General features: G+C 38.7%; 1 protein-coding gene across 1 annotated transcript in view; it reads right to left on the reverse strand.

Annotated features, from left to right (window-relative positions):
• The window catches only part of rg (A kinase anchor protein rugose), a 1,582,765-nt gene that overhangs the window by 1,263,885 nt on the left and 296,556 nt on the right, over window positions 1–22,324 (reverse strand). The window contains exon 14 of the mRNA XM_090384432.1: window positions 5,242–5,350. Coding sequence (XP_090240558.1) covers window positions 5,242–5,350 — 109 coding nt within the window. The remainder of the gene's footprint in view (window positions 1–5,241; window positions 5,351–22,324) is intronic.

Genomic DNA, 22,324 nt, shown 5'->3' on the forward strand with positions numbered 1-22,324 from the left:
TAACAGGGGTAGAAAATTAGTATTTTTAAATGCAAGTCTGCACGTGACTTTATTAGCAGGAGACAAACAAGTAACACGGCTGCTTCCGATGGTTGGTGGCAGGCAGCGGGCAAACGCTTGTTTATTACCTACACAATGCGCAGTAAGCTTAGTGCATGATTCAAATCTTTTTCAACTATCACATAAAAAAGATAGTGTTAACTGGAAATTTGCATTGTGTAAAGTAAAAAGTGGTTTGTAGAAGAATAAGAGAAATTTAACTCATTATGATACATAGAACACTTCTGTATGATACTCGCCAGCAAAATCGTTTTTCAAAATTTACGTTAAACTTTTTAAATTTGTTTTATTTAATTTTTAAATTGTTTTTTGAATTTTTAATTAATTTTTTAATTGTTTTCAATTGATTTTTTACTGCAATCATTTAGCATTAATCTTTTATTCATTTTAATTTCTGGAGAGTATCATACGGAATTGTTCTGTATCATATTGAGGCAAATTTCTCTTATTCTTCTACAAATATTGATATCAACATAAAACGTATTGAGCATCATATCATGGCTCTGTTATATACTAATAAAAAGTAGTATAATTTTTTCAAATAGCAGTAACTGAAAACTGGCATTAATCAAACTCGCATTATGCAAGGCTTGGCTTTAGTGACCTTTACAAAAGCAAAAACCCTTTCCTTTACCCTCGATGGAAGTTATATCTTTAAGTAAATCCCAAATCAATATATTGCGTTAATGGTTCTATTATCTGCAGATTCTTCATGCATGAATAATCACTTCTAATAGTCAGATCAATAATATTACTCCATCTTGTTGCCTCTCTAACATGTTGCTGTAGAACACAGTCATCCAATAAATCCACAAAAGTCTTACAAGTCTGTGAGTGACCAACCTACAAATTCCAGTCAATATCTTGAAAGTTATAAATCCCTATTATAAGACATTCTGATTTACAGCTTCACTCTATTTCTCTGTACAGTTTTTTGTTGTACTCATTAGAGTCATTAGGCCTATAACACATTCCTCTCATTTTTGCTTTCCCAGTGTTTGTCACACCAAACTGACGACTCACCATTGTACTGGCCACCCATGCCAACTGGATGCACTTTTTTTTTTTCCTTTTTTTTTTCTTGTTAGTTGTTCGTGCATCAGCTTCTATGGCCATAATGCACCTCACAAAGTTTTTGCATTTTACTGTGATCCAAGCCCGAGGTGGGAATCGAACCCACAACCTTCTGGATGCACTGCCTTAGATTTTGTGCTTCTTAACTAAAAGCATAACTCCCCCCCCCTCATATGCTGTCTACATACATTGTATTCCACATATTCAAATTATGCATTCCTTTTATCTGAGTGACACCATGTCTCTGATATACCAATAATATCTGCATTTGATGTCTTGACCAGCAATTGAAATTAACCAAATTTATTTACTATACTCCTAGCATTAGTATACATGCAAATGCTTGTTTGTTTGTTTGTTATTTGGTTTTTAGGAGCATGAGCAACTAAGGCCATATTGCTCCGGGAATATGCGGTGGTCATTCCCTGACCTTTCCGCATCCTCCGTATTTGGTGGTGACGGGCTCGAACCCCGGTCTAATCAAGAAGAGTGTGCTACGCACTACTGCTCCTTCCCACCTGGCTACGGAGGCGGCACATGCAAATGCACCAGGGTAACTAACAGTAAGAACTCTTAGTTACCCTACACAGCCCTTGTATTTACTTGTTCCAAGATGAATCCTAGCAGTCCTTGAAATCCCCAGCACCTTGTTTTCCAGGCTGCTGCTCATTCCAATAAAAGTAATGCAAGAATAACTTTCACCTCTCCCTGTACTGTTAATCTATCAGTCTGTACATCCCCCAAGCTAGCAGTTTTCTAACCCACCTAACACTGCCCTGATAGCATCAGCACATATTCTTGCACCCTTTTATTTAAGGGTGTCCCATCCCTGCAGAAGCAGTCTCCATGTTAACAATCACAGTCCATGCTGAGAAAAATTCTACCCCATGAGCCTTGCACAATCTCTCCAGGGCCAAATTGATTGACAAGGCTCTCATGATATAGTCCCTCGTAGCGAGTCTGGGTAGAATTGCAGACACTTTCAAATTTAACCTTAACTCGTGACTTTTCAACATTACCCTGTACTTAGCATTAGCAGAGGATGCAAGAAAGCAAGCTTATACAGCATCAGCAAAAAAAAAAAAAAAAATTCCCATTTCAACCATCCATTCACCCCAAATGTTTGTCCAGTTCTTCCTTGAATCTATTTAAGCTATCAACTTCCACAACAACAGATGGAAATCTGTTCCAGCAATCAACTACCTGCTGGCTAAAGGCAAACTTCTGCACATCTATTCTACAAGCAAGAAGAAGAATCCCATTAGCATTAAGCCTGCTCAGATCATTCAAAGCTTTATACACCTCAATCAGATCACTTTGCAGGTGCATAGTCTTCAGATGCTGCAATCTGCAGAACCCTTATTCTCCCATACATAAGGGTAGCTCTAAGAGTGAAGTGGGAAATTATCGACCAGTCAGTCTGTCTTCAGTGGTAAGGAAAATCATGGAGGCAATGATCAAGGGTGGAATTCAGGATCATTTGGATCGAATTGAAATTCTCAAGGATACTCAACATGGTTTTGTAAAGGGAAAATCATGTTTAAGAAATCTGGTTCGCTATTTTGAAAGGGTCGCTCATGAGCTGAATTTAGGAAATAATTTCGGCGTTGTTTATTTAGATTTCAGCAAAGCTTTTGGCTCAGTGGTTGTTTTATAAGCTGGAACAGGTTGAAATCACTGGGAAAATCCTTAGATGGATAGCAGGATGGCTTCAGGGCAGGAGGCAGAGGGTTGTGATAAATGGCTATTCCTCAGATTGGGTTGATGTAAGAAGTGGGGTTCCGAAAGGATCAGTATTAGGACCACTGTTGTTTTTAATTTTCATAAACGACATCGATGAAGGGATAGAGGGCATGATGTTTAAATTTGCAGATGAAGTTAAAATTGCTAGAGTAGTTAATGATCACTGTCAAGCTGAGCTTCTTCAGTTTGTTTGTTTGTTTGGTTTTTAGGAGCATTAGCAACTAAGGCCATATTGCTCCGGGAATATGCGGTGGTCATTCCCTTGACCTTTCCACATCCTCCGTATTTGGTGGTGACGGGCTCGAACCCCGGTCTAATCAAGAAGCGTGTGCTACGCACTGCTGCTCCTTCCCACCTGGCTACGGAGACGCCAGCTTCTTCAGAGAAACCTAGATAGACTTCAGGAATGGTCAGAAAAATGGCATCATGCTTTAATCCAACAAAGTGTAAGGTATTACACCTGGGAAACAGTAATCCCAAAATAACTTATTCACTTGGTGGAGTTCAACTAAACCCAGTACTGGAGGAAAGGGACTTGGGTGTTACGATACAGTCAGACATGAAATTCTCTGAGCATTGTAAACAGGTTGCAAGGAAGGCCCATGGTGTCCTATCGATGATCTATCGAACTTTTGCAAGTAAAGATAGGGACGTGATAATCCCATTATATAAGGCTTTTGTTAGACCACACTTGGAATACTGTATTCAAGTATGGAGATCGCACCTAAAGAAAGACATCGAGCTTCTTGAAAGGGTGCAAAGACAGGTAACTCGCCTGGTGAGATCGGCAAAAGGGCGTCCTTATGAAGAAAGACTTCGAATATGTGGGTTGCAGAGTTTGGAAACTAGACACCTTAGAGGAGATTTGATTGAGGTGTTTAAGGCTCTGAGAGGCATCAGTAAAATGAATGTGGATGAAATTTTCAAGATTATAAATGATGCTAGAACTAGGGGACATAAATTCAAGTTACGGGGGGAAATGTTTAGATTGGACTGCAGGAAGTTTTATTTTAGCCAGCGAGTTATAAATTACTGGAATAAGTTGCCTACATGGGTGGTAGAGGCTGACAGTTTGGGGAAATTCAAAGGTCATCCGGATAGTACCTTCCTGTCAGGGAAGCGCATAGGATGATAGGTTTAATTTCCTTTTCTTTTATTAATTATTATTATTTATTTATTTATTATTATTTTTTATTATTATTTTTTTATTATTATTATTATTATGATTATTTTTTTATCATTGTTTTATTCAATATTTTTTTTTTTTCTCTTTGTCTGGTGCAGCATAAGCCATAGGCTTTCTTGCACCATGCGGCCATTACTAATACTAATGTAGTACTGTCAATTTATCAATTAAAATGATTAATTTTATGAATTTTCATTGTTAATCAATTAAATTGTATTTAAACAGAAATCATGCCCCATAGCAGCAAAGCAACAGGTACAAAGTAGCAGGAGTCCTGCGGCTTGGGTAGAACAAATTCTCCTACAAATCATGGCCTAACAAAATATTAACCTCTAATGTTTGTGGGCCTTTCTGGAACAGAACATAATACAGCCAAGGGGATACCTATGTGTGTGTGTTTGGCGCAGGGAGTGTGAAGAAATTAGGTTCCAACTCAACATTCTGATCAGCGTTTATGAGAGCTTGAAGAGTAGAAATTAATTCCTTTAATTAAGCCCTCAAAGGAATTAAAATGGGGGGTCCATCAAGCTCTCAGCTACTCAACTCAATACCAGAGCTCACCCTTAGGCATCAGACAACACAATGGCAATCCTCAAGTCAATGTGCTGGTAGCTATTGTTGGTGAATCTATTGTCAGGAAAATATATTATGCAAGAAGGATAGGTGAAATAAGACCAGGGTATGTCTGCCAGGGGCAAAAGTAGATGGCGTAGAGCAGATTTCTTTTAAGAGCACAAAAGGTGATACTGTTATATCCATTGGCACCAATGATATTAAGAGTACGAGGTCTGAGGACTTGCTTAACAAGTTCAGGGCAATGTTGGGAAAAAGTTGTGAGTTAAGTCTAAATTTGAAAGTGACGGCAATTTGGCCCAGACATGGCAGGGCAGGCTGAGAGTTTTGTCAACCAATTTGGCCCTAGAGAGAATGTGTGCAAGATTAAGTACAAGTAACTTTGTATAAAAAAAAAAAAAAAAAAAAAAAAAAATTCCACAACAAACATTATAATGCTGTGATGTGCAATGGTATCTTATTCACTCACTAACCAAAATCCAATATATACAACCCATTTAACTTTATTTCTTTCTGTACTAATACTGTGCACATGTACCCAAGTTGCTAAGATTATATGAGTTAGCACACTATATTTATATTTATTTCAAAGAAATTTAACAAACCTTCTGAAGAAGATAGCTAATAACAAGAAACGCTTTATTTTGAATCATATGCTGCTGGACGGTAGGGGAACTCTCAACCAGGTCACATATAAAGCCTATTAAGGTCGAACTGAAATTAAAAAAACATTACAGTAAGTTCAAATATTCTAAGCAGGGATTAAACAAATTGTACTAAAGTTAAACAAAGAATAAAATAACTTATTCTCAAAAATAAGATCTTTATCTGAAGACAACCTATAAATAAGGTTATAACCTACCCCATTAGTAGGTGATGTCAGAAGGTGGTGGTAAAGGGAATCATTTTCACATGTTAACAAATCTGGTGCTGTCATCACTATAGTGTTTTGTGTGTGTGTGTGTGTGTGTGTGTGTGTGCGCGCGCGCGCACACACACTATAGGTATTTCACTGAAGTAGATGAAAACAAATCAGAATTCATCTGTTTTATGTGTATTTGAGTTTGATTGCAGAAGGGCATCTAGCTTGGGCTAAGTTCAACTTCAAGATAATATTACCCATAGACTGGCCTAGGTTTCTAATATACTGAACAGCTACTTCATTAAGTACAGCCTACCCTGTCTATGAAATGAAGTACTCCTTCACCATCAGCATCACATGTTCTTACCATGCAATATAAAGCAGGTGAGCAGGTAACGGATGCTACGTACATATGTGCAATTGAAATAAGTGTGAGAATGGGCAAGATGAAAGATTTCGGTGATAATGCTTTTCACTGCTTAATTGTTGGGGCCAAATTCACCAGTATCAGAAACTAACCCTGCTGTAGTTCTCATATGACTGTGTCTCAGGCATACTGAGATTGGTACAATAATCAAATAATGTTAAGGCAATGACAATCCTGTAGTTGGAAACAGTTCAATGATGTGAAAGACCAAGATAGGCTGACAAGACGTGTGCAGGTAACAAGAAAAGTCGGTCTGCCAAATAATACCAAGTACAACAGTGGTAACCAAAGAGGCAATCCAAGATGTGCAATTATTATGTCAAAGGAGTGGAACCCAGTTCGGTCACAGCCAATGACTGAAATGTATTTCACTCTTGTCAGAGAGGGAAAAAGAAAAGAACATAAGGTTATGCTGGGATCAGGAACTCCAGCAATGGACACTGTAGGATTAGAAAAACATTCTTGGTCTAGCAAATCCTGGTTCCTGCTGTGTCGCTGATGGGAGGATCTGAAAATGGCAAAAACAGATTGAGTCTACAGACCCATGCTGCAGGGTGTTACTAATGCAGGCTGGTGATAAATGTGGTGGTGGTGGTGGTGGTTGTTGAGGTATAATGGTATGGGGAATGTTTTTGGGGCATACACTGGGCACCTTGATACCAGCGAAACAATTTTGAGTGCCATAAGTTATGTTGTTGTTATTTGGCTTTTAGGAGCATTAGCAACTAAGGCCATATTGCTCTGGGGATATACAGTGGTCATTCCCTGACCTTTCCGCATCCTCCGTATTTGGTGGTCATAGGCTCGAACCCTGGTCTAATCAAGAAGCGTGTGCTACACACTGCCGCTCCTGCCCACCTGGCTACAGAGGCGCCACCATAAGTCATCTGGAAATTGTTATCAATCAGGCTCATCCCTTTTTGCCTACAGTGCATCCATCTGCAAATGGATTCTTCCAACAGGAATAATGGGTTATGTTACAAGGCCAGAATCATACAGAATTGGTTCCACGGAACAAGGAAGTGAAATCAATCTACTGTTATAGCCTCCCCAATCACTAAATGGGCATGTAAGAGATGAGCTCTTCTAAATAGAGATCTGAAGCCAACCAATTTGCAATAACTGTATGAAGTAAATGAATGAACATCAAGACCATCACCAAGTCATGCTTTTAACATCTTGTTGGCTCCATGCCACAATGAATTCAGACTATTCTAAAGGCTAAAGGGAAGGTACATGCTATTAGATATTATCTAATATGTCTCTCAGTATGCATTTTCAAACTGTATAGAAATACCTGAAATGGCAAATTCACTATATTTTCCAGTATCCTTTAGGACAGGATTTCAGGAAAAGGATAAAATGTAAATCTTCCATTTCTTACTGTCCATAACAATTTATCAACAGAAGTTTTACTTCAATATGCTGCTTAACTGTTCACTTACACAAAAATATGTTATTCATAGTTTAGCATATGTTCACTAATAGAGGCCATCCACCAACTAAAAAGAAGTTGGCTCAAACCTGGCTGTCTTGGCAGTGTTTCATATTTTTAAATGCATAGTAGATTCTCCTTTTGGGTGATTTGAAAATATTTTAGCAAATTAAGCAGAATGCTGAATAATGGCATTTGTCCATAGTGAGAGAAAGTCTCTCTGTGATAAAATCAAATGCATGTAAACAATACAGATTTTTTTTTTTTTTTTTTTTTTATGAAAATCCCAAACACAAAAGGTATTAGGAATCTATAGCACTTAGTAATATGCATGGATTGAAGGCTGAGAAGACAGAACATACTTGACAATAGACTTGAATCTCTGCAAATTCTAATTTTTATAAAATATCTGTATAACAAGGAAGGTTGTTCTAGAAATGGAAGTTGAGGCACGTGTTCGAATTGGTTTGGAAGAAAGCAGTGCAGTCCCACAGCAGTATCCGTAGAAAATGCATACAGCTGAAACTGGAGAGGAGAGACTTTGTAAAGAGACAGGTCATTAATTAATCTGACCAACCTCTTTTAAAATAGAGTCTAGGAGTTTGTCAGAGGTTTGGGGCACCACCCCAAATGTGGGAACAATAATACAAGGTACAATAGATTTAAAATGTAAAGAATCAGTAGCTGTTTAGGAGAAGAAAAAAAAAAACAAAAAAAAAACACAGAAATCTCAGTTTTTTTGAAGCAGAGGAAGTATTCATGATGTGCATATGCCAAGAGAGATTAGAGGTAAGAATAATCACTAAGAGGTATCTGATCTTGTCTAGAAGTCTGAGTGTCAAAGATGAGCATTTGAGCAACAGACTTTTTTTTTTTTAAATGAGAAATAAGATAAGACTAAGTTTTAAAAGGACTGACAATTAACTAAGTTTTCTTCACCTAACTGGAGAATCCCCTGGATATCAGTATTTAAGAAATTGGTGGTAGATGTTGAGAAGTTTAAGCTGTTCAAACAGGACAAGATTGTTCAAACTAGAAGATGGAATATAGTGTACAACCATCTTCACAAACCTATGAGCAGGATTTTCAGTCAGTGGAAAAAGTCATTAATATATAAGAGAAAGAGGGTGAGAGAAAGAACTGAATCTTGGGGAAAACCAGCATTAGCTGTGAAGTTAAAAAGCAGTAAGAGCCATACTATTACCAACAACAAGTGTCAAAAGGAACACCTTCTAGCCGATTGCAAAAAACAATTGGCATTCTATAAGACTGCCAGCTTCCTTAGAATAGTGGTTCTCGACCTTTTTTTTTGCTCGTGGCCCACTTCTGAGTTTTATTCACCTCTGTGGCCCCCACCCCTCATATTATTTAATTATAATAAATGTAATATTTATAATAAATGTACTTTATCAACTGCACTTTTTATTTATAACATGTTTATAAATAAAAAGTGCAGACTTTATTTATAAACATGTTTATATATATATATATATGGAGTCAGACTAAGATTTTGGCATGAAATTTTTACGGCCGGATGCCCTTCCTGATGCCAGCTTCCTTTATTTGGGCTGGGGATATGCGGTGGTCATTCCCTGACCTTCCACATCCTCCATATTTGGTGGTCACGGGCTCGAACCCCGGTCTAATCAAGAAGCGTGTGCTACGCACTACTGCTCCTATCCACCTGGCTAGGGAGGTGCCATTAAACATGTTTATAACATTATAAATACATTTTATTTATAACATGTTTATAACATTATAAATATATGTTATAAATAAAACATGTTTTATTTATAACATGTTTATAATATAAGGAATATTAATAATAAAAAAGTGGTTTATTAACTACAATTATTTATAATAGAATTTTTACTCATAATACTTTGTTTATTCACAATATACAATTATGCTCCTAACAAAAAATATTACAATAATATTGTCCCTTAGTTTAGCGAGATCCGCAAGAATCTCACTAATTTATTTTTTATATCGCTAATAATTTTATTTTAGAAGTGAACTTTTCGTGGCCCACTTAACAGTTTCCATGGCCCCCAATTTTATGACTTTTACCTGTGGCCCCTCAGAAATATGGCATGGCCCTCTTTGAGAACCACTCGCTTAGAAGACCTTTATGCCAAATACAGTAAAAACCTTGGAAAAAAACAGACAATAGCAACTTCTTGAGTTCCACTGAATTTATCTAAAGAAAGCCAATATATCACCAGAAGGTTGCCATTAACAGAAATCATAATGGTGATCACTGATCATACGGATGGTTAAGACAGTTTACGAGTTAGTATTAGTATCAGCTGTGGAAAATGACACAAGGAAATAAGCTGTTAGCATCAGTCAAAATCTCTCTCATATCATCTTTCCATTCCCTCTAATAATTTGCTTAATTCTTTCTTAAATTTATTCAAACTACCTATTTCCACAACAGATGGAAGTCTAATCACTCTCTGGATGAACACAAAATTTCACATATATATCTTATAACCATCCTTTTGTTTTGTTTTTTTTTTTAAATTTAAATTCATGTCCCCTTATGTGTGATTACCAGTAAGAGTAAGGATGCAATCAGCACTTAGTTTACTCAATCCATATAAACACTTCAATTGGGTCGCCTCACAGGTGCAAGTTTCCAAGCACTGCAATTTGCAGATCTGCAGTCTTTTATGGTAACAGTATTCTTCTGTGTCTTCGACTAATCTTGTAATTACAGACCTGTTAGTTTCACAGGTCTCTAATGTCTTCTGTCTGGGGGAAAGTTATGGGGTCACTGGTTAAAGAAGCAATGCAGGATCATCTACACAAGCTTGTAGCTATAGTTCAGACACAGCATGGGTTTGATAAAGGAAAATCTTGTCTGACCAATCTGATTGAATACTATGATGTGGTCACATCACAAAACTGGATGCAAAAAATAATTTTGATATCACATACTTGGATTTCATGAAAGATTTTGATACTGCTGCGCATGGAAGACTGCTGTACAAATCGGAGCAGTATGGCATTAAAGGCAAGTTGCTGCTATGGATAAAATGATAGTTACGGGAGAGAAAACAGAGAATGGTAATCGATGGACCCCCGCACTTCGTGAACTAATACCATTAGGAGTATCCCAGGGTTCAGTATTGGGACCAATGTTGGTTTCTATATTTATCAATTATATCGATGAAGGTTATATCAGGCTTAATGTCCAAGTTGGCAGAGTTGCTAAAAACAGTAATGACAGTATGCTACTGCAACAAGATTTAGAAAAGTTGGGCAGATGGGCAGATAGGTGGCAACTGAATTTTAACATTTACAAATGTAAAGTACTGTACTTGGGTAGCAGTAACCCTGGAGTAACGTACCAACTGTGCAGTACTATTCAATAAATTTATGAATAGTACTGTACAACATACCTTCTGTGAAGGTATGTTGTACATTACTACTGAGTAGTGGAGAATTGGTGCAGCATTACACCAACTGTGCAGTACCGCACGGCAGAGAGTTCATGCACCAACTGTGCAATACTACTGAGTAGCAAAGAATTTCATTCTCCACTACCCTGGATTGAAATGAAATTCTCCACTACCCTTTAGTAGTGGAGGATGAAAAAGACCTCGGGATAATTGTGCAGTCAGATATGAAGTTTTCTAAGCAGTGCAGACAGGCTTCAAGAGCAGCTAATGGGGTCTTGCCAATGATACACAGGAATTTTGCTAGCAGGGATAAGGAGATAATTATCCCCTTGTATACGGCAATTGTCAGGCCACGCCTTGAGTACTGCATACAGGTCTGGAGGCCTCATTTCAGGAAGGATGTAGAGCTGTTGGAATGGGTACAGAAAAGGGCAATAAGATTGGTGAGGGAAACAAAGGGATGCTTTTACCAAGAAAGGCTTAAGTTCTACAAATTGCATCATTTGGAGACTAAGCACCTGCAATGTGAACTGACTGAGGTGTTCAAGACTCTGAATAGTTTGAGCAACCTCAATGCTGGTGGGATTCTTCCTCTTGCTTAGATTACGCACTTGAGGGGCATAAATTTAAATTAAGGAAATACAGTTGCAGAATAGATATACGGAATTTTGCCTTTAGCCAGCGAGTGGTTGATTATTGGAACAAATTTCCATCTCTCGTTAAAGTTAATAGCTTAAAGGAAGAACTGGACATACTTTTGGAATGAAGCATTTCTTATTTTTTTTATTTTTTTGTTGATACTGTATAAGCTTGCTTTCTTGCATCACATGCCACTAATAATACTAATGGTAACAGATTACTTTCTGGTACAAAAACAATACAGTACAGCAACATCGACGAAATTCAGAAAATCTACATTAGCACACTGTGTTGGAATGTTTGGTCATCACCATCACCATCAGCCATTTGCAGTCCACTGCAGGATGAAAGCCTCTCCAGCAACTTTCCAGTTTTTTCTGTTTTGTGCAATGGCCATCCATTTACTGCCCATGAACTTGAATTTCATCTGACCGTCTCCGCTGTTTTCTCACAGGTTTTCATTTAGCTCCTCTTGGATATCATTCTGTTATTTTCTTAGTCCATCTGTCATCATGTCTTCGAGTTATGTGCCCTGCCAAAATCCATTTCAGTTCTTTGGTTTTGATAAGAATGTCCTTAACTTGAGTTTGCTGCCTAATTCATGTGTTTCACTTCTTATCCAACAGTCTGATTCCTAATAGCTGTGTATTAGCATTAGCATTAGTAGAGGCATTTGATGCAAGAAAGCAAGCTTATGCAGCATCAGCCAAAAAAAAAAAAAAAAACCCACTTCCACTTCACCCCTCTGTTCGTTCAAAATACCTGTCCAGCTGAGCCTTAAACTTATTTAGGCTATCAACCTCCACCACAAGGGATGGCAGTCTGTTCCACCAACCAACCACCCGCTGGCTAAAGGCAAATTTCCGCACGTCTATCCTACATCTGTCTTTCCTCAATTTGAATTTATGCCCTCTCAGGTGATTTTTCTGAGCTAGAGGAAGAATCCCATCAGCATTGAGCATGCTTAAACCATTCAAAGCTTTATACACCTCTATCAGATCACCTCGCTGGTGCCTAGTCTCCAGACACTGTAATTTGCAAAACTTAAGCCTTTCTTCGTAAGAGCACCCCTTTGTTCCATTCACTAATCTTGTTGCCCTTCTCTGTACTCGTTCCAGCAGCTCTACATCCTTCTTGAAATGAGGCCTCCAGACCTGTATACAGTACTCTAGGTGTGGCCTGACCATTGCCTTATACAATGGAATAATCGCTTCCTTATCCCTGCTGGAAAAATTCCTGTATATCATTGACAATACTCCATGAGCTACTCTTGCAGCCCGTCTGCACTGCTCAGAGAACTTCATATCTGCCTGCACAGTCACCCCCAAGTCCCTTTCATTCTCTACCACTGTCAGTGTAGTACCACAGAGTTCATACGTTGCTCTGGGGTTGCTGTTTCCCATGTGTAGTACTTTACATTTGTCAATGTTAAACTTCATTTGCCACCTCTCAGCCCATCTGCTCAACCTTTCCAGATCCTGTTGCAGCAGCATAGTGTCAGTAGTGTCCTTGACAACCCTGCCAACCTTCGTATCGTCTGCAAACTTGGACATTAAGCTTGATATACCATCATCAATATCATTTATAAATACAGAAAACAATAATGGACCCACACTGAGCCCTGAGGGACTCCACTAATAACATTAGTCCACGATGAGCAGTGTCCATTGATTACCACTCTCTGTCTTCTCCCCCTCAACCACCCCTTTATCCATAGCAGCAATTTGCCTCCAATGTCACACTGCTCCAATTTGTGTAGCAGTCTTCCATGTGCAACAGTATCAAAAGCCTTTCTAAGATCCAATTATATAATATCAAAGTTATTCCCTGCATCCAGTTCTTTTGTAACTGCATCATAGTATCCAATCAAGTTGGTCAGGCAAGACTTCCCCTTAACAAAACCATGCTGTGTCTGAGCTATAACTGAAGTCTTGTCTAAATGATCCTGCAGTGCTTCTTTAACCAGTGCCTCCATTAATTTTCCTGGAACAGAAGTTAAGCTCACAGGTCTATAATTACTTGTGTCAGCCTTTGATCCTCCTTTGTGAATTGGGGTCACATTTGCACATTTCCAGTCTATGGGTACATCCCCTGAGTCCAAGGAAGCTCTCATAATTATGGCTAAGGGTTTGCTTACTTCCTTTGCTGCCTCCTTTAATATAACTGGATAGATCCCATCCACCCCGGGTGCCTTTCTTGTGTTTATCTTCAACAGTTTCTCCTCCACTTTACTCCCAGTTATTTCAAGATTCTGTAGCTTACTGCTAGAGTTGAATACACCTCTGGCATTCCCCTTGCTGAATAACTCCTCATGTGTGAATGTCGATGCAAAATATTCATTTAGTTTTGTTAGCTACCTGAGCAGGATCATCAACAGTTGACCCATCAATATCAAGTGGACCAATCTGATTCATCCCCTTCCTTCTAGAGTTTACATAAGTAAAGAACTCTTTGCTGTTTTTCTTTGCATCCCTTGCCAAGGATTTCTCGTAATCTGCCTTCGCCTGCCTAACCTCCTTTGTAACTTGGTTGCATATCAACTTGTATCTATCATAGGCTTCTGTGTCATGTGTTAATTTATATGTATCCCATGCATTTTTCTTCTCTGCCATATGCCTCATTAGTTCATCTGACATCCATTTTGGCCTAAACCTTGAACAATATTTCTTAGTTGGTATGTAAAGCCTAGTAGCTTCCAAGATAAGTTCTTTGAATGCTTCCCATTTTGAATTTGCTGTTGGTAACATCATCAGTTGGTCCCACTGTATAGAATTTAAATACTGTCTCAGTCCATCGTAGTCGCCTTTACGGAAGCAATAACCCTTCCCTTTACCCCTAATGGTAGTTATACCTCTTTGAGTAAATCCCACTTCAGCACACTGTGATCACTGCCACCTAGTGGTACATTTATCTGCAGATTCTTAATGCATGAAGAATCACTGCTGATAATCAAATCAAGAGTATTACTCCCTCTAGTTGCCTCCCGAACATGCTGATGTAGAAAACAATCATCCAATAAATCCACAAAAGCCCTGCTAGTGTGTGAGTAACCAGCTCCCAAATTCCAGTCAATATCTGGGAAATTAAAATCTCCCATTATAAGACTCTCTGATTTACTGGCCCACTCTATTTCCCTGTACAGTTCCTTATTATACTCATCAGAGTCATTAGGCCTATAGCACACTCCTACTCTCAATTTTGATCTCCCAATGGTTATGTCACACCAAACTGACCCAACACTGCACTGTCCAGCGATGTCGACTGGCTTCACTTCCTTGGTTTTTATGTGTTTCTTAACTAATAGCATAACCCCTCCCCCCTTCCTATCCTGTCTATCCTTTCTGTAGACGTTGTACTCCCCAAATTGCAGTTCTGCATCCCTTATATCTGTGTGACACCACGTCTCTGATATCCCAACAATATCTGCCTTTGATGTTTTGAGCAATACCTCAAATTCATCAAATTTATTTACTAAACTCCTAGCATTGGTGTACACGCAAGTATACCTGCACCTGTTTCTATTCTTAGCTACCCTAACACAACCCATGTGTTTACTTGTACCGCAATGGCTCCCAGCAGTCTCTGAAATACCATGCATCTTGTTTTTCAGGCTTCTGCTCATTCTAATAGAAGCAGTGCAAGAATCTCTTTCACCTCTGCCAGTGGCTACTGTCAGTCTATTGGTCTTTGTCTCCCCCCAAGCTAGCAGTTTTCCGACCCACCTAACACTGCCTCGATAGCATCAGCAAATATTCTTGCACCCTTTCTATTTAAGTGTATCCCATCCCTGTAGAAGCAATCTCTCTGTTAACAAGTACAGTCCAGGCTGAAAAAAATTCTACCCCTTGAGCCTTGCACAATCTTTCCAGGGCCGAATTGATCGACAAGGCTCTCATCATATACTCCCTCCTATCGTGTCTGGGCAGAATTGCAGACACTTTCAAATTCAACCCTAATTCTCGGCTTTTGTTCAACAGTGACCTGTACTTGTTAAGTAATTCTGCCGGTCTCCTACTCTTAATATTATTAGTGCCAACGTGTACAACTATATCACCTTTTGTGCCCTTAAAAGATGATATTCGCTCTACAACGTCATCAACCTTTGCCCCTGGCAGACATACCCTGGTCCTGTTCCACCTATCTTTTTTACAAAGCATGTTCCCCGTTTCCCTGACAATAGAGTCACCAACAACTACTAGTTCCTTCGGGACCAGCGCATTCTGCCTTGGGGGTTGTCTCTGTGTCACGCGATGCCCAAGTGCAAGCTCTGGCGTTGATGTGGGCAGCTGAGATCTTGATGGGCCCCTCAAAGAACTGTGATGAGTGGGCTACATGCATCTGTTGAATATTGACATTTGCCAGAGTGCTTTTTTCCCTACTGTTGGAAATAAGTGTCACAGTTAGATGTGAAAGTGTGCCATGGTGGAATACTTATGCTATTATCCTCATGTACGTTGTCAAAGCTTAAGCCCCATTTTGAAACTATTTCTTTTAGTCTTATTCCAGCCAGTTTATTTACTGTGGGTTTATTGCTGTAGAGGATCTCCCACTGTGGACTGAAGAGATACTGCCAAGCAGGATGATAAGGAAGACTTTGGATTTTAATAGCATAGTTTAATAGCAGCATTTGCCTCCGGAGATATAGTGAAGGCTCATGGGCCTCCACATATAAGCTTTGTACAGGCGATGTTCTGTATGCCCCTAAGGAAATTCGTAAGGCACTATGATGTATGGAATCAAGCCATTAAGTTTTCTGATTCTGATTTGATGACACTTGGTCTGCACGAGCTATACACAGGGGTTCCCTAGTCTAATCTTGATCTGATTATAGCACAGTATAGGTGAAAGTGTGAACCGATCAGCTCCTCACTTCACTGCAGAAAGAACTCCGAGAATATTTAGTTTTTTTTGACAGGTTGTTTGGAGGCATTTGATATGTTCCAAAAAGTTAAGTTTTTTATCGAGAATGAAGCCAAGGAAATGTGTACTATTTGCTAGAGGTATCAGCTGATTTTCTAGTCTTATTTCTGGATCTGGGTGCATTTTTCGTTTTCTACAGAAATGTATGGCCATTTTTTTTTGTTGCGATATTCTGTAGCCATTGTTTTTAGTCCACAATTCTATTTTTTTCCCTGCGCTTTGTAATTGCCTTTCAATCATGTTCATGTTTTATGAATGGCATGAAATAATAATGTCATCTGCATAAAGGAACATTTAAACTGTTTTTGGCAGGTCTTTTGTAGTAGAACTTATTTTGATTGCAAACAAAGTTGCACTCAGCGCTGAACCCTGAGGAACTCCTTCCTGAGTATATGTTAGTGACAGATTGTTTTGATATTTTACTTGGAAGATTCTGAGCTTCATAAAATTTTTTACCAAGATTGGTAAATGGCCTCAAAAACGAATGTTGTGGAGGTCATTCAGAATGCCATATCGCCAGGTAGTGTCGAAAGCCTTTTCTATGTCGAGACTGATCATAATTAGATGCTCGTTCCTTAGAAAAGCATTGGGGATATTTGCCTCTGCTTTTATCATGAGGTCTAGAGATGATCTATTTTTATGAAAGCCGTATTTATTTATGTTAAGTACATTATATGTTTCCAAGAACCAGGTTAATCAGTTGTTCACCATTTTCTCAAGGGTTTCCCCAAGGTAGCGCATTAGTGCTATTGGTCGATAATTTGTGGGGGTCATATGATCTTTGCGAGGTTTAGGAAAGGCAATTACAAGGCAATAACGCCAGGAGTTTGCATAGTAGTTTTCCATATAAATTCTATTGTATAGTATAAGTAATACCTTTAGAGATTTTTGATTAAGTTGTTGGATCATTTCATATTGAACACCATCGGGTCCTGCTGCACTCTTTCCAGACTTGGCCAGAGCTTTTTGAAATTCTTCTATGTTGAAAGGCTGGTATTAAAGTTTAGTCTGTATTTTTCAGCTACAGTTTTCATTTTCTGAAAGGATGGGATATATTTGCAAAAGTAGCTGCAAGTATGTTTACGATTTCCTTGGAGTTAGTGATCTCCTGTCCATTCCAGATTATTAGTGGAGTTGGAACCTAAAGAAATTTCTCATTAAGTTTTCTGATTTTGTTCCATATAACAATGGTATCTGTATTTTTGTTAATTGTGGAGGCAAAACGTATCCATGATTCCTTTCTACTTCTACACTGGATATTTGGCTCTGGCTCTAGCTTTTTTAAAATTTATGAGATTGATGGAGATGGGATACTTTCAGAAGAGATTCCAAGCCTTATTCTTCTCTTTCTCTTGGTGGTGGAATGAAGAATGCAGTACAGCATTCTTCATTCCACCACGCTATGGCATGTTTATGATATTTTCCAGATGACTGAGGGTACTGTAGCTTCAGCTGCTATTAAAATTTGCTTTGTGACATGAGCTATAGCATTGTCTACAGGCTGAGTGGTGATTATTTGTTCATCTATTTCCACAAATGTTTTATATTTTGTCCAGTCAGCTTTATGGAATCTCCATCTTTTTTTTTTGGCCATCGTGGCGTGTAACATCATTTGTTAATAATTTGCAGACCACAGAGAAATGGTTGCTATTAAGAGGATTATTCAAGATTGTCTATTTAATAAGTGGATATAGAACAGGTGAACATAAGGAAATGTCAATTGTGGAGGCTGTTCCAGTGGACAAATGGATGTATGTCTAAACTCCAATATTAACGAGTGAGAGATTTTGCTCTTCCAATAATTTTTCAAAGAATTTACCACATTTGTCTTGGTGGCAAGATCCCCACAGGGAATAGTGTCCATTTAAATCTCCCATGATACAGACTGGAGGTGGTAGCTGGGTTACTAATGCTTCTAGATCTGAATATGCATACTCTTGATTTGGGGGAAGGTAAAGTGAGACCAGTGAGAATGTAAACTGGATTGAGACTCTTACTGCAACTGCTTCCAAAGATGTTTGTAGTTGGAGGCGTTTACACGGAATTCTAGAGGCGATTAAAATAGTCACTCCACCATGAGCTCCACTAGGGAATCGGTCTTGTCTATAGGTACTGTAACGGTTCACTGCTGTGTTTACTTGTGGAGTTAAGTTAGTTTCTTGCTGACCGGGCTAGCCGGGTGGGTAAAGTGCTGCCTAGCAACCCACAGGTCGCAGGTTCGAATCCCGCCTCGGGCTGGGATCAAAGTACTACAAAAACCTTGGGAGGTGCATTATAGCCACAGAAGCCGATGTGCCAACAACTACCAAAAAAAAAAAAAAAAAAAAAAAGTTAGAAGGCAGACAACTACCAGATGATATTTATCAATTAGGTCACAAATGTCATCAATGTTACTGCGGAAACCTCGACAATTCTACTGTATTATTGTGGGCATTATATTGGCTTTGTATTTGTATCTTATCTTATCTTTTTACGAATGTGGATCTGCTTGGATCACTCAGGCTTTTTCTCTTTTCTGTCACTTCCATCTTTAACTTCCATCTCTTCCTCGGCATGTATCTCTAAGATTGGTTCCTCTGAGACTTCTTTTTTATATGTATCCATATGATCATGGACAGAGAGTTTGTCATCTGTATCTATGTCATTAGTATTTGTGGTTGGCTGCGACGTGGAAGACGTGTTTGGCAGAATTGTAACAGGTGTATTGGCGGCTTGATTGGAAGTTGGAGGGTTGAGCAAGCCCAATCAGATATAGACATGTTTGGCCAAACTGTAGCATTACTTTGAACCGTAGTGGTGGCAACAGCAGTTATCTGTTTATACTGTTGGGCAGTTACTGCATATGAGCGTGTTACTGTAATTGGTGATATTTGTTTCTTTGCATCAAGATAGGAAACTTTATGCTTGGTTTTGTACTTCTGAATCATTTTTTCCTCTTTTCCATGTTTCACAGTCTTTGGAGTAAATGCAATAATTGCCTCAACAGTTTGGACACTGTAAAGATTGTGCAGCACATTCAGCATGGATGTGATCTTTAGATCCACATGAAGCACATACAGCAGTCCTTCGACATACTGCCTGTGAATGCCCAAATTTCTGGCATTTATAGCATCTGATAGGGTTTGGTATATACGGACGGACATGACAGTTCAAGTATCTGGCCTTTACAGAAGTTGGTGGATTTGGCAAGTTGAATTAGTATGTTTCCGGTTGGAAGTAATGAACCATCCTTTTTATTTATGATTCTCTTAACCTGAATAACACTTTGGTCTGAGAGTTCTTGTTTAATTTCTTCCTCAGATATACATAGAAGATCCCATTCTGTTATAACTCCTTTTGAGTAGTTTAAGGTGGCATGAAGTGACACTTCTATGGGAGTTCCACCAAGTGTTTTCAATTTAAGTAATTTGTCAGAGTGTTGTTTCAACTAATTTGTTGTTTCAAGTAATTTGTTGGGTTGTGTTGTTTCAACAAGCAGGTCACCTGATTTTAGTCTGTGAACCATTTTTGATGAGCCGGAAGCATTCTCTAAACATTTCTAGATCTAACAGTATGAACCAGAGCTGTAATGCTATATATGTTCTACGTTGATATCAATATTTGTAAAATAATAACAGAAGTTTACCTTAATATAATACATAGAGCACTTCCTTATGATACTCTCCAGCAATTAAAACAAAAAAATCGTAAATCTTACATTACAGTAAAAAATAAAAAATAATTAAAACTCAATTGAACAAAATTCAAAAACAACTGAATACAATTAGACATCAAACGAACACAATTAAATAAATCAATCTCATGCAATTAAAAATTAATTTAATTAAAAGAAATTTAACAAAAAAAATTGCAAAAAACAATTTTCCTTCCTGAAGCTGACAATACTTTTTGACCGTATGTTGGGATCACAGGAACGAAAATTACCAAATAGGGGTGAGCATGACACTTAAATAGGGATTACTTGTCTTTGTGTATGTGCGTAAAAGCCCACGAATCGGAGATTAGAAATGGCCGGCGAACATTAACAGAATTCTCATGTAATTTAATTTCGACAGTTTCTGCAATTAATAGTCTGGTATAATTACATTGGACACTAAGTATTTTGGCCTCATTAAATAAAAAAGTATGTTTTTTGTTAATAGCATGAAAGGCTAATTCTTATGTTGCTGAACGAGAAGCGCAAACACCGCCTCGTGTTGATTTACACGAAAATTCAGAGGAAAACGCATGGTACCTTGGTACGACGAGTTCCAATCTCCGCAAGAAATGTTGTATACCAGGTCATTTATTTGTGTTGCAAATGAGGAAAGGACTTAGCGATTTTTCAGTATAGTGTGTAGTTTCCATATTGGCCTGGCCATATTATTAAATTCAGTATCTTTAAAAAATCTGTTAAGTTGTTTGGGCCACTGTTCAACATATGGAACAGAAATAAAGTAATTTTTAATATTACGATTGTTGGTTGATGTGGTATTTTTTATTCTATCCCGAGCTTGTATCCTACTTTGGTTTATTGTAGCAAGGGGATAACCCTGTTTAAGAATCTGCTGGTTAATTAGCATTAGTAGAGGTATACAATGCAAGAAAGCAAGCTTTCTTGCAACGTATACATCTACTAATGCTATTCAGCATTAGCCAAAAAAAGAAAAACACTTCCAATTCACCCTTCCATTCGTTCCAAATGCCTGTCCAGCTCAGCCTTAAATTTATTATTATTATTATTATTACTAGCCATATAGTGCAAGGGCGCCTCCGTGGCCAGGTGGGAAGGAGCGGCAGTGCGCAGCACACGCTTCTTGTTCCGGAGTTCGAGCCCGTCACAACCAAATGCGGAGGATGCAGAAAGGTCAGGGAATGACCACCACATATCTCGGAGCAATATGGCCTTAGTTGCTAATGCTCCTAAAAAAAAAATATATATATATATAGTGCACAAAAGCCTGAGGCTTATGCTGCACCAGCTAAAAAAAATTTCCAAGTTACCTTCAGAGAGAGAGAGAGAGAGAAGGGAATCACCAAGAAAGAGAAGAATGATGATATCCAGCTCAGGACCCTGGGTGTGCCAAGCCCATACTCACAGATGTGAGCCCCTGGGGTTATTATTTAGGCTATAAGCTTCCACAATAAAAGATGGAAGTCTGTTCCACCAATCAACTACCCGATGGCTAAAACCCCAGGGGCTCACATCTGGTGAGCATGGTCTTGGCACACCCAGGTTCCTGAGCTGGATATCATCATTCTTCTCTTTCTTGGTGATTCCCTTCCCTTCTACTTCTTATTCTCTCTCTCTCTCTCTCTCTCTCTGGGTAATTCAGAAATTTTTTTTCTGAATTACCAGCTGGTGCAGCATAAGCTTCAGGTTTCCTTGCACCATATGGCTAATAATAACATCATATCATATCATAATATCAAGGCAAATTTCAGAACATCTTTTCTACAACTATCATTCCTCAATTTGAAACTGTGCCCCTTCAGGTTCTTAGTCTGAGCAAGAGGAAGAATCTCATCAGCATTCAGCTTACTCAACCCATTCAAGGCCTCATACACCTCAATCAGATCACATTGCATGTGCCTACTCTCTGGGCACTGAAATTTGCAGAACTTAAGCCTTTCTTGGTATGGGCACCCATTTGTTCTCCTCACCAATCTTGTTGCCCTTCTTTGTACTCATTCTAGCAACTCTACATCTTTTCTAAAATGAGGCCTCCAGACCTGTACACAGTACTCTAGGTGTGGCCTGACCATTGCCTTGTATAACGGGATAATCACCTCCCTATCCCTACTAGCAAAATTCCTATATATCATTGACAAGACTCCATGACCTGCCCTGGCAGCACGTCTGCACTGCTCAGTGAACTTCATATTTGACTGCACAATTACCCCCAGGTCTTTTTCACTTTCCACTTCCCTGAGGGTAGGTACCATACAGTTGGAATGTTTCTCTTGGGTTATTACTACCCATATGCACTGCTTTGCATTTGTCAATGTTAAACTTCAG

Source organism: Mastigoproctus giganteus, chromosome 11 (assembly GCF_048544385.1).
Source record: "Mastigoproctus giganteus isolate SK-2022 chromosome 11, ASM4854438v1, whole genome shotgun sequence".
NCBI lineage: Eukaryota > Metazoa > Arthropoda > Arachnida > Uropygi > Thelyphonidae > Mastigoproctus > Mastigoproctus giganteus.